The following is a 13,009-nucleotide window of genomic DNA, read 5'->3' as shown; positions in this document are numbered from 1 at the left end:
TCTCCTACTGCCTGCCAAGAGGGGAACTGTACTGAAGACTGTAGTCAATACAAAGAGTGTTCTCTGTTACTTTGTGCATTACATCTGGAGTATCCCAAAGCCCACCCTGCACCCTAACCAAGTTGAACGAGCATTAAATCTTAAAAAGATATTCCCTGCCTGAGTATTGAGCTCTGAGACTGTCCATGCTGCTGTGTGCCAGGCTGCCCCTTACATCCATTAGAGAAAAGAACATGGGACAAATCTGCGGGGCCAGTTAGGAGTCTGTGCTACACACCAAAGAAAGCAGTCATGTTACTTTCTGTTTGATTTGCAGTTGACATGGTGCTGCACATGTGGTCAGTTATGACACCAGCCATTTTTTTTTGACAGTTCAGTTAAGAGCACAAGCAACTATGACAGTTTGGATCCAGAGCGTGGTTTAAATGTACCTGTTTTGGGAAACAGTAAAATTGATGGGTTTAGTTTGGCTATAAAGAAGAAGTCTCACCAGACGTTTAGAGTGCTTGTTAGATCCCCTAGGAGACACATCACATTTGGTTCTGTTGATATCTGTGCAGTAGGTGCTAAACAGTATTGTTGAAGAGCTCATCCCTCCCCCACCCACTGCTATCCAATCACACTGCACGACTGCACCCACCTCCTGCTATTCAAGGGAAGAAAGTGTGGGGTAGAAACTGTCAGCTTGTGTTGAATGATGGCTATTGGAGAGGAGCATGGTCATTCACAAAAACACAAACCCACAGCAATATAAGCCAGCTACTACTCTGGGCTGAGATAAAGTAGTGTAGCAATTGGCTTGTCTTGCCAAGCGTTTGTGATTTTGTGAAAGATGATGCTGGTCTCCAGGAGCTGTCATTCAAAACACATTCTGACAGTTTCTACTCCACTTTCCCCTTAATAGGTGGTGGTAGATGAGCCAGCGGGTCTTGGCTTTTTTTTTAGCACACAGTAGTTCACTACAATTAAGCTGTAAGAGCGGTATAGCAGAGATGCACAGGGCTACAATACTGCAGAGAGTGGTCCTGCCATCGTTCAGAGGTAAGGGATTTTGTGAATTCTCTTGTGTGCACTATTTCATGCCCAGAGGATGTGGCAGTGGAGATACAGGCCTGCAGAACGAAGATGGAGGAGGTGGCTTCAGTTCTGTGTGTGCATAAGAACACCCATAATTTGGGCTTCAGCCTGAGGAAGAGCTCCAGCCAGCAATGACAGAAATAATAATGTAATTTCACTCAATAACCCCAAGTTTGATGTGCACTCAGTCCCCTGGATGATATAACAAGCATTTTACATTTCTGGCAATAGTTCTTCTTTAAGACATTCTGCACAACTGCTGTAACAGAAAAATGGAAATAAGACTATGAAAATGGAGGTTGTTAGAAATACATCTAGTTAGATATATATCTCTTTTTTGTGACTTTAAAGTATATTTAAATATACTGTTTCCCTGCTAGGGAGAATCACCCTCTGCATTTGTGCTGGTGGTCTTTGTCCAGTAAGGAGAAATCTAAAGTTTAACAGTTGTCACCAGAACAGAAGTAACTGTTGGATTCCACCTCACTTTGGAGAGATTTTCTCTCACTTTCTGTTGCACCTCTGAGACAAGAAGTCAAATAAAATCTCTAAAATGGGAAAAATTAACAGGGATTCCCTACTTTACATATACTTTAACCTAAGCTGCACTTGTAGCCCAAGTGTAAATGTTAAAAAAGTTATAGAATCTTTTCTCTATTCAGTTAAAATAGACGTATGATCAAAGCTCTTTTGGTCATACTTCTCATGTAGGTTACAAGAGTGTGCTCCTTGTGCTCTCCTGTGAGCCAGAATCAGCTGACAGCTCACTAAAGCTAATGTCATAGAGTCCCTTCAGGCTTTAGAGGGATCCCGGCAAAAATGTCGGGATCCACCAAGATGCCTTACAGGCGTCCCAGTGAGCTGCTGAGAACCTGAGCATCAGGGCTTTGTCTGCAGTGGAGGTAATCGAAGACCTGGAATTCCTGACAGTACTTTACATGGCTGCAGGAATGCGCACTGGCACAGAATGGGTACACAAGGACGTGCACGGATTTGCACTGGAAAACACATGTGCACTGGCGCACAGTTACACATGCCACCAGTCTAGTTTGGCACCAGACAGCCTTTATAGGTAAGCCAATCACTAATTGCTGGTTGATCCCTGGCTTGTCCTGTGTTTCCTTGCTATTGTGATCTCCCATTACCTATGTTTTGCCCACCTTCTGACCTGACCCCGGCTTGGCTAACAGATCATCTCACTTGCTCTCCTGTTTATGACCCCAGCTTGGCTAACAGATCTTCCTGCTTACTCCCCTGTGTATGATCCCGGCTTGGCTAATGGATCTACTTGCTTGCTCTTCTGTGTATGACCCTGGCTACCCACCCGATCACGTCTGCTCTGATTTCCACCTGGCACCCAATCCTGACTCCTAACTGGCTACTCTCCTGTCTTCTGCTCTACTGAAGACCTGCTGCCTCTCACGGGCATCACCTGTCTGCAAGACACCATCCCAGTACAACAGCTATGTTCTTAGATGTACCTTTGACAAGCATCCTAAGTTAGATCATCTCTACAAGCACTCCAGCAGGCGACCCTTGCTACTTTGAATCTGGAAGGGAAACCCTCTCTCCACTGGCCTCCACAGCACCAGGTACATGATGATGATATTGAGCCATCCACTCCCACCCCCTTTCCTGCCCGGCACTTAAGTAAGAGCTGGAGGGCCAGAGCACAGATTGTGCTGCTGTCATTTTCTCTATAGTGCTCCTGTTTCTCCACTTCCTTCTCACCTTCATAAGAAAAAGAGGTGGGCTTTTAGATGTAAACACACACTGTATACCTCTGATCATTGATTGATTGGTCTCTCTAAGACCAATCACAGCAATCTGAAGGTACAAGGCCACTCAGAACAGCTCTGTAAACAATGCCTGTGAAAGAAGCCATCCAAGGACAACTCGGTTTACTGGAATTAACAGGCAGAATGGCCACCAGAAGGTGCTTTATCCAGTGTCACTTAAAAACCACTTTACCATTTTTTAACATAAGACGGAACAAGAATTATTATTAAGTGGTTCTACGATTATAAGGAGGTGATAGTTCCATTACAACTTCTGGGTTCTGTTGTATGTTTAACCCCTATTCCTACACTACTCAAATTTACAACTAATCACTTATTTCCTTACCTGCTTTGGATTAAAGTATCCATCTCGGTCACAGTTTGGTATTGGGGTATTCAAAAAATCCTCCTGTGTTTTGGTCCTGAGTGATGCTAATCTCTCCAGTGCTATATTCAATGCCATGTGACAGCCACCCTAGAAAAATCATAACACATTTGATTAAAACCCTCCTGCAGAGAAAGCTGTCTTAGCTGTAGGTGAAGTGGTGATGGGTTAGAACTTCTGTCTCATTTTCACTGCTAACTGTAACCCCTTTGGGGAGATCACCCCTTACATCTATGTGGTCACCAAGAGACTAATGGGGGTACAGACAGCACTGAAGCCTGACAGAAACTCTAACCTTTCTCCACCCAATGACACTTGTCTGTGAAGTATTAGTACGATGTATGAAGATTGCTTAAAGTAATTGTGATGTAATCGTCCAGTCCACGGGTGGACTGACAACTCATGGGGCCCCCCGGGCAATAGAGAATCATGGTGCCCCCGTGTCCTAGCCCACACTCAAACCACACCCAAAAAAGCCTATGAAAGGTATCAGGGGCATCTCATGCGGCCCCCTACTGACCCCGGGCACTCGGGCAGTGCCTGAGTGCCCAAATGGTCAGTCCGTCCCTGGTCCTGTCTCTCCACCTTGTCCAATAAGAGAACATTCACTGAGAAAAGGGAAAATATTCTCTTAGCGGCACCAATGGAGAACAAGCAACCTCCTGCGTTCACAGTGCAACCACTCAGCATGGGACCCAGCAGCTTGAGGAGATCACTGTAGTAGTAGCTGTGCCTACTACAGTGAATTCCAGTTTCCACTGGGATCCCATAGGTGTGGCATATATATACTTACATTGGTCTAAGCTGGACTAATGTAACTATGTAAAAACGACCATACTTAATCTTCAGCTTTAATACAAATGCATCAAGGTTACAATGCATATTTTTTTTGCCTATGGTTTATTTATAGTAGAGGTAAGGACCCAATTTTGGACCTAGGCTGCAGCCTTGCTGATCATCATAATCACATTGCTCAACAGCTGAACAACATGTGTCACTTAACAACTCACGTAGAAACCAATTAAAAGAGGATAAAAGAAACCAACATAGCTAAGCCTCAAACACTCGTTATGAGGCACCAGCCATTTAATAGTGGACATGCTCATCAGATAAATGGAGGAATTTTCCAAATAATAATACAGCCGTGTTTGTGGTCAGTTTAAGGTGGATAAAATTTATTTTAGATGACCCTTATGTGTCTATTCATTATGGTAGAGGTAAGGATCCGATTATGGGTCTAGGCTGCAGCCTTGATGATCATCATTATCACATTGCTCAAGGGCTGAACTACATGTTGCAGCTAACAACTCACTTAGAAGCCAATAAAAGAGGATAAAAGAAACCAACATAGCTAAGCCTCAAACACTCATTATGAGGCACCAGCCATTTAATAGTGGAAATGCTCATCAAATAAATGGAGGAATTTTCCAAATAATAATACAGCCATGTTTGTGGTCAGTTTAAGGTGGATAAACATTATTTTAGATGACCCTTATGTGTCTATTCATTATGGTAGAGGTAAGGATCCGATTATGGGTCTAGGCTGCAGCCTTGATGATCATCATTATCACATTGCTCAAGGGCTGAACTACATGTTGCAGTTAACAACTCACTTAGAAGCCAATTAAAAGAGGATAAAAGAAACCAACATAGCTAAGCCTCAAAACACTAGTTATGAGGCACCAGCCATTTCATAGTGGACATGCTCATTAGATAAATGGAGGAATTTTTCAAATAGTAATACTGCCGTGTTTGTGGTCAGTTTAAGGTGGATAAACAATATTTTAGATGACCCTTATGTGGCTACTCTTACCATCTGAGTGGGTAAATTACTGACAGTCTGACGGCTAAATGTCAATTTCTTCATTCTCTGCATGGTGTTCCGGTTTGCTTTGGCTTGTTCTTTCTGGAGACACGTTTTGTCATTCGTAGGGCATGGATTCAAGCTGATATTGGGATGATCTTCTTCTGCTGAAAAAAAAAGAGATCATGAGATCATGATCTGATCACTGTAAAATGAAGTTTTCTGCAGTGTGGAAATATGCACATAATTCTGTGATTGGAAGTAAAGCCACAAACTGATTGCAAGCCTGTGTTATAAAAAGTTGAATGGGAAGGTGAGATCATCATATTTTCGATGGCTGGTTTAGGGGCATAGACTGCAGCCTTCACCAATAGATTAGGCTAACAGGATTTAACCTCATCTTCTTTTTACTATACCATATGCACTTAAATTTTACAGATAAACAAATCCAAGTTACCAAATCTCTGCCACTGCACACCACTTCCAAAGAGTAAAATCAACTTTATTGTTCAACACAAGCACAAACATTCCACACAGGGTCCTCCCTCTAACATAGGACTTAAAGTGTTTGTAAAAGCTCAAGATTTTTTTACCTTCGTGCATTCTATGCACGAAGGTAAAAAATGTTTGTGTTCAACAGCCCCCCCAGCCCTCCTAATACTTACCTGAGCCCCATCACAATCCAGTGATGTGCACAGAAGCCTAGGCTCTCCAGGGACTCTCCCTCTTCATTGGCGGAGACAGCAGAGGGAGCCACTGGCTCAGATGCTGTCAATCACATCCAGTGAGCCAATAAGGAAAGAGAGGGGGCAGGGCCAGTTCACAGCTCTGAGTGTTACTTGACACACAGGGCAGTGGTTTGGAAGCCAGCCTGCTTGTTCTGGAGGCAGGAGGCAGAAGGGAGGGGCCAGAAGTGCCAGAAGCGGATCCGAGAAGAGGAGGATCGGGGCTGCTCTGTGTAACACCACTGCACAGAGCAGTTAAGTATGACGTGTTTGTTGTTGTTTTTTTTTAAATATTACCTTTAAATCACTTTAAGGCTCAAGTCCAGTAAACTTGAAAACTCACTTTTGCAATGTGGGCACAGCTGTTCATTTAGGTTTGGAGGACATAGAAAAATAGATCTACTTACCTGATCCTTTGTGCTGCTAGACCAGTTCCCAAAGTGTCTTCTTCCCCATGCTCCAGTGGTCTAAGGTACTGAAAACAGCAAGACCAATGTAGGGTGTAAAGACCTGTAGCAAATGTGAGGATGCAAGGGACAGTCCACTGTTGGGGCATAAAGTGCTTTTATCCACCCATTCCCTAGACTTAAATGAGCAGTTAACCCTTACAGTGGGCCCAGCCTTACTGCAAGGGAGAATTTGTAGACTTCCCTGAGCTAGGTTTTAATCATGGCTCTATGATTATGTCCCATTAGGAGGTGAAACATGTTAGAGGGAGGATCCTGGGTGAAGTCTCTGTGTTTGTTCTGAATAATAAATTATTTTATCCTTTGGAAGCATTGTGTGACTCCAAAGCTTTGGTAAATTGTGTGTGTGTGTGGGGGAGGGAAAAAGACTTTGAGCGCCTGCGAGCTGGAGCTGAGGATTGTAGATGTCTTAGGTACAGCTTTATCTTTTGTGGGTAATTACCACATGTGCCTTTAAAATTGTGTCTAAACACAGTAATGTAATGCATTGCAGCTTATCAATCCTTCGATGTGGTGGCTGCATTATTTTTCTTTTTTCAGGTTTTTTTTATTTTTTTAGTATTTTTTGTATTTTTCACCTGGTGATTCTAACAATGACACAGTTCTTGCCCTAGGCTCATATATTGTGTAGCACCCCCTTAGTTAGAGTCAGCTGCTAGGCCAAATATAGTTTTGGTTCCATTGTAGTCAGTGGAATAGGACATGATTAATTGGGACTGCTCAGGGTTTCACAGATTGCTGCTCTGCTACTTCCACCTGTCTTCCAGCGAGTTTGGGAACATAGTGGGAAGGAGGGCAGAAGCTGCAGCCTGAACATTTATGGAACTTCAGCCAATCCCTGGGGAGTTGTGGGGAAGAACCCATAGATAGTCTGAGGCCCGAGCAGCAGGGGCAGCTTGTAGTATGTGGTTGTAAGGCAGTGTTCCTGAGCCCAGCCTGCAGGAGGAGACCCCTGTTGAGGGGCCTTGCCATTCTGGGCAGAAGCTTGGGAAGGAAGCTAGCCTGAAGTCATCGAGGTCCCAGCTAGGCTTAGCTGGGGGGCCTATTCACAAAGCCAACAAAAGAATACCGTCAGGAGGGAGCTCCTGGGTTTGAGCCGGGAGTAAACTATGGGAGAGAACCCAAGTTGTCCAAGAGGTAGTGTGAGTCTTCTCCTCCATCACTAGAGAGAGCCTCTGGTAGGAGGCAACCAATGATAGAATGGGAAAGACCCCAGTGCCGCAAAGTTGACAGTACTTGGGACTTTGAATGAAGTACAGGTCACAGGCAGCTGGTGATTTTATTGTATACAGCTGGGAGTTGTGCAGTGCAGCTTAAGTTGTGCAAGGCTTTCAGAAGTTGTGCAGAGCAGCCAGAAATTTAGCAGTCCTCAAGTTGTTCAAGGTCAATTTTTTTCAGTTCCAGAGTATCCCATGCTCCCTATCCCCATCCAAGTTCATTGTTCCCCAATTGTGTGCGCTCTAAAGGGAGGAATAGGCCAAATTCACCAGTGGCCTTTAGGGGGGGTGCACCACAATTGTATTGTATCTGTAGAGTAGCAGTGCTGCCACCCTACCTAGGCTGCTCTCTTGATTTAGACGACAAACACATCTTACTCTCCTCATCTCCATTACATAGAGGGGTGTTGCTTTGTAATTTACAGAAGGTAGCAAAGAAGGCTGATAACATTATTAGAGATTTCAGTTCAGTCCAAAGAAATTTACAAGGACACAAGATTTCTGACAGTATGAATTGTTTTTTCTGTATTTGCAGAAAGTTACTGAGCCTTAAAAAGAAAAACTAATGCTGCCGCAATATCTAGGGACTACTAAGATGCAATCAGGGGCGGACTGACCATTTGGAAATTCGGGCGCTGCCCGAGGGCCTGGGGTCAGTAGGATGCCCCATGAGATGCCCCTGGTACCTTTTTCATAGGCTTTTCTGAGTTTGGGCAAGGACACAGGGGCCCCATGATCCCCTATTGCCCGGGGGCCCCATGAGTTGTCAGTCCGCCGCTGGATGCAATATATTACATTTATTGTCACACAACTCTCATAGTGCCATAATGTCATAGTCACCTTGATAAAGGTGCATTTGCTAATTGTCAGTGCTTATTATCTGTCAGGAATTTTTCTTACTCAGTGACATGTTATCATATCTTTGTCATATTGCCCTTGTCACTGTGCGTATCTGATTTAGGATCAGAGTTAGGAAATGAACATGGAAGCTATGGGCACAGAGTTAGGATATGCAAAGCATGATCCAATTTGCCTCTGCAGGGGAAAAAATTCCTTCCTGATCCCCCAAGAGGCAATCGGATAATCCCTGGATCAATTTTACCTATAAATGTTAATAACAAGTTATATTCTGTGTATCCAACAAATAATCCAGGCCTTTTTTTAAAGCAATCCATTGAGCTGACCAGGACTAACTTTTGAGGAAATGTATTCCACATTTTCACAGCTCTTACTGTGAAGAAACCTCTCTGTGTTTGAAGATTACATTTCTTTTCCTCCAGTTGTAAAGAGTGCCCCTTTGTCCTCTGTGATGACTTCAGGGTGAATAACTCTACACCGAGTTCATTATATGAACCACTGATGTATTTATACATGTTGATCATATCCCCCCTTAATGTCCTCTTCTCAAGAGAGAATAAATTCAGTTCCTCTAATCTTTCCTCAAAGCTGAGCTCCTCCATGCCTCTTATCAGTTTGGTTGCCCTCCTCTGTACTTTCTCCAGTTCCCCAATGTTCTTTTTGTGAATTGGTACCCAAACCTGAACTGCATATTCCAGATGAGGTTTTACTAATGATTTGTACCGGGGTAACTTGATATCTCTCTCTCTCTGGAGTCTATACCTCTCCTAATACAAGAGAGAATTTTGCTCGCTTTAGAAACCGCAGCTTGGCATTGCATGCCATTATTAAGCTTGTGATCTACCAGAACTCCCAGATCCTTCTCCACCATTGATTCCCCCAGTTGTACCCCCCTAGTATGTATGATGCATATATATTCTTAGCCCCCAAGTACATAACATAACCTTACATTTATCAACATTAAACCTCATTTGCCACATAGTTGCCCAATTAAACAGAGCATTGAGGTCAGCTTGTAAATTGGAAACATCCTGTAAGGACGTTATTCCACTGCACAACCTGGTGTCATCTGCAAAGACTGAAATGGTATTTATAATCCCAGATTCTATATCATTTTTAAATATAAGGGTCCCAACACTGAACCTTGGGGTACACCACTGACAACCCTAGACCATTCAGAGCATGAATCATTAACCACTACTCTCTGAATATGATCTTTTAGCCAGTTTTCTATCCATTTACATATTGATTTTTCCAAGCCTGTAGACTGTACCTTACACATTAGCCGTGTGTGGGGAACTGTGTCAAACGCTTTTGCAAAATCCAAGTATACCACATCCACCGACACCCCTCTGTCCAAGTATACCACGTCCACCACCACCCCTCTGTCCAAGTATATCACGTCCACAGCCACCCCTCTGTCCAAGTATACCACGTCCACCGCCACCCCTCTGTCCAAGTATACCACGTCCACAGCCACCCCTCTGTCCAAGTATACCACGTCCACAGCCACCCCTCTGTCCAAGTATACCACGTCCACAGCCACCTCTCTGTCCAAGTATACCACGTCCACCGCCACCCCTCTGTCCAAGGTTTTGTGTATGTTAAGGTTATAGACTTGTCTTTTGGAAGGTCACTTTATTGTTAATGTATTGTTTAGGATTCACAATTACCTGAACTACACATGGTCATTTAGGAGATAACCAATCCAGTTAGGATGGGTGAATGCTACTTTTTTGCAGGACAATGCTTTCCATGTTTTAATATGTAAGGGGTAGATATATGTGCTTTATTAATGTTATTACTACAGGCCTGTAGAAGGAGCGTAGCCTGTTTTCTGTGTTCCTGGCATCTGCTACATCTGACCCTCTGATACTTCCGGTGATGTCACTTCGCCAGTGCGTTCCACACTTGTAGTGCGGCTTCTTCCAGGAACAGATGCCGTTGATCGGCTCCATTACACCTCTACACCCATAGGAAGATCCTCTCCATTGCACCCACGGCTTTACCATCTAGCTGTCATCATGGCAAACCGGCGGTACCCTAAAGGACGGACTAGAGTAGTCATACATCCTAACACAGATGAGCTGATTTTAATTTTTGTTCTTGTGAATGTTTTTATTCCTATGAATTAAATATAACAGTAACATACTGCACTTAGTTTGGTGCCTCCTGTTCATTTTCTCTCCTTGGACAGACAAGCCCACTGAAATCCCATGTACTAAACTTCAGCCTTTCGTACTTACTGGTACCTGGAGGAAAGCCAATTGTCCCACTAGAGGGAATATGTATTTCTCACACGGACACTGCCACCCTACAATTCTCATTCTGTCTCAAATATCCAAAATGCTTGGTCTGACCATTTGTCCTTACACACTAATTTCTCACACCTTTCAAGTCTCCAACACATGGCACTTCAATGAATCTCTTCCAGCAAATCCTGATATTGCCACTTGGACAATAATCCCACTCAGATGATATTCAAAACTTTTTTAATCACGAATAAAAATATCTGGCACATGTATAGTCCAACGTGGCCTTGGTTCCCTCATAAGAGAGCTATTTATTTAACTGGCTTCTAAATTAAAAAGAAAGATCTGAGGCACTAAAGAACCTGGAATTTTGCCTTCCTGAATATTTTCACATTCCTCAAAATTCTATTTTATTTTACTTTTTACTGTTCAAAAATCTTCTTAATAAAAAATTTAATGAACAGAGAAGACTTTTTTTGTCTATGGGTGAGAATGAGTGAATGTACTTTGCTTGGGGTGGGTGGTCTATCAGGAGACACAGTCAGTCTGGCCATCAGCTCCTTAATCACAACCAAGCAGTGTCACTCTGCTCAAGGTACCGACATGTTGTTTCTTCTCCACCTCAGTTGCCAACCCTCAATGGCTCATTCCAGCCAGCTCAGCATAGCAATAATGCATCTAATGGGTGAAGGTCTGTTTACTATACACATTGTATGACAAACTACATCAGGTGGCATAGTTCTCTTTTCTGCAGGACAGTCCCACCATATTGATATTATGTCCCACAGAATGTCCTACCTGGTAGCTGACAGCACACAAGTTAGTGAGAAAAGCGGCAAGTGAGCACAATGTCATTGTTGACAGAAAACAGCTAGATACACAAATGGACTGTCATATAAAATAAGAGCACAATATTACAGCCAATTACTATGATAATATAGGATTTGTGTAGCAGGGCAGCTGATCCTTCCCCTGGCTCACCTGCCTGCCCTCTCCACCAGCTTAATGTGTAAACAGCGGGCTGCACTGTAAAAAGGGAAAGCTGCTGCTGCTTGTCTGTGTCACTCCCCGCTGCCACCCCGCCCCTTCTCCTGTCAGCAATGCAGAGTTAAACAACAAGAGTGGTCTGTGTGTTTGGACTCTCTTCCCCCTCTCTCCTAGCAACAGCAATGAACCAATCAGCAGTAAGGCGGAGAGAACCGGATGATTCCAGAAAAAGTATTCTCCTAAAAGTGTGACAGGAGATTGATGTGACAGGAGATTGATGTGACAGGAGATTGATGTGACAGGAGAGTGATGTAACAGGAGACTGATGTGACAGGAGAGTGATGTAATAGGAGAGTGATGTGACAGGAGAGTGATGTGATAGGAGACTGATGTGACAGGAGAGTGATGTAATAGGAGAGTGATGTGACAGGAGAGTGATGTGACAGGAGAGTGATGTAACAGGAGACTGGTTTGACAGGAGAATGATGTGACAGGAGAGTGATGTAACAGGAGACTGATGTGACAGGAGAGTGATGTAATAGGAGAGTGATGTGACAGGAGAGTGATGTGACAGGAGATTGATGTGACAGGCGATTGATGTGACAGGAGAGTGATGTGACAGGAGAGTGATGTGACAGGAAATTGATGTGACAGGAGAGTGATGTGACAGGAGATTGATGTGACAGGAGAGTGATGTGACAGGAGATTGATGTGACAGGAGTGTGATGTGACAGGAGAGTGATGTAACAGGAGACTGATGTGACAGGAGAATGATGTGACAGGAGAGTGATGTAACAGGAGACTGATGTGACAGGAGAGTGATGTAATAGGAGAGTGATGTGACAGGAGAGTGATGTGACAGGAGATTGATGTGACAGGCGATTGATGTGACAGGAGAGTGATGTGACAGGAGAGTGATGTGACAGGAAATTGATGTGACAGGAGAGTGATGTGACAGGAGAGTGATGTGACAGGAGATTGATGTGACAGGAGTGTGATGTGACAGGAGATTGATGTGACAGGAGAGTGATGTGACAGGAGAGTGATGTGACAGGAAATTGATGTGACAGGAGATTGATGTGACAGGAGTGTGATGTGACAGGAGATTGATGTGACAGGAGAGTGATGTGACAGGAGATTGATGTGACAGGAGAGTGATGTGACAGGAGAGTGATGTGACAGGAGATTGATGTGACAGGAGAGTGATGTGTCAGGAGATTGATGTGACAGGAGTGTGATGTGACAGGAGATTGATGTGACAGGAGAGTGATATGACAGGAGATTGATGTGACAGGAGAGTGATGTGACAGGAGATTGATGTGACAGGAGAGTGATGTGACAGGAAATTGATGTGACAGGAGATTGATGTGACAGGAGAGTGATGTGACAGAAAATTGATGTGACAGGAGATTGATGTGACAGGAGATTGATGTGACAGGAGAGTGATGTGACAGGAGAT

At 43.8% G+C, this 13,009-nt stretch overlaps 1 protein-coding gene across 2 annotated transcripts in view; it reads right to left on the bottom strand.

Annotated features, from left to right (window-relative positions):
* The window catches only part of IGFBP4 (insulin like growth factor binding protein 4), a 92,815-nt gene that overhangs the window by 12,790 nt on the left and 67,016 nt on the right, over positions 1–13,009 (bottom strand). Inside the window, exons 2-3 of one of the 2 annotated variants that reach the window (XM_089674398.1) lie at positions 5,054–5,211; positions 3,202–3,330 (exon numbers count right to left, since the gene is read on the bottom strand). In XM_089674398.1, the coding sequence (XP_089530524.1) occupies positions 3,202–3,330; positions 5,054–5,211 (287 nt within the window). The remainder of the gene's footprint in view (positions 1–3,201; positions 3,331–5,053; positions 5,212–13,009) is intronic. The other variant, XM_089674399.1, reaches the window with a different exon arrangement.

The sequence above is a fragment of the Staurois parvus genome, unplaced genomic scaffold, assembly GCF_062004578.1.
Source record: "Staurois parvus isolate SC_StPar_1 unplaced genomic scaffold, SC_StPar_1.0 ptg000151l, whole genome shotgun sequence".
NCBI classification, from domain to species: domain Eukaryota; kingdom Metazoa; phylum Chordata; class Amphibia; order Anura; family Ranidae; genus Staurois; species Staurois parvus.
The sequence above is the reverse complement of the archived record's forward strand: the minus strand, read 5'-3'. Positions and strand labels throughout refer to the sequence as shown.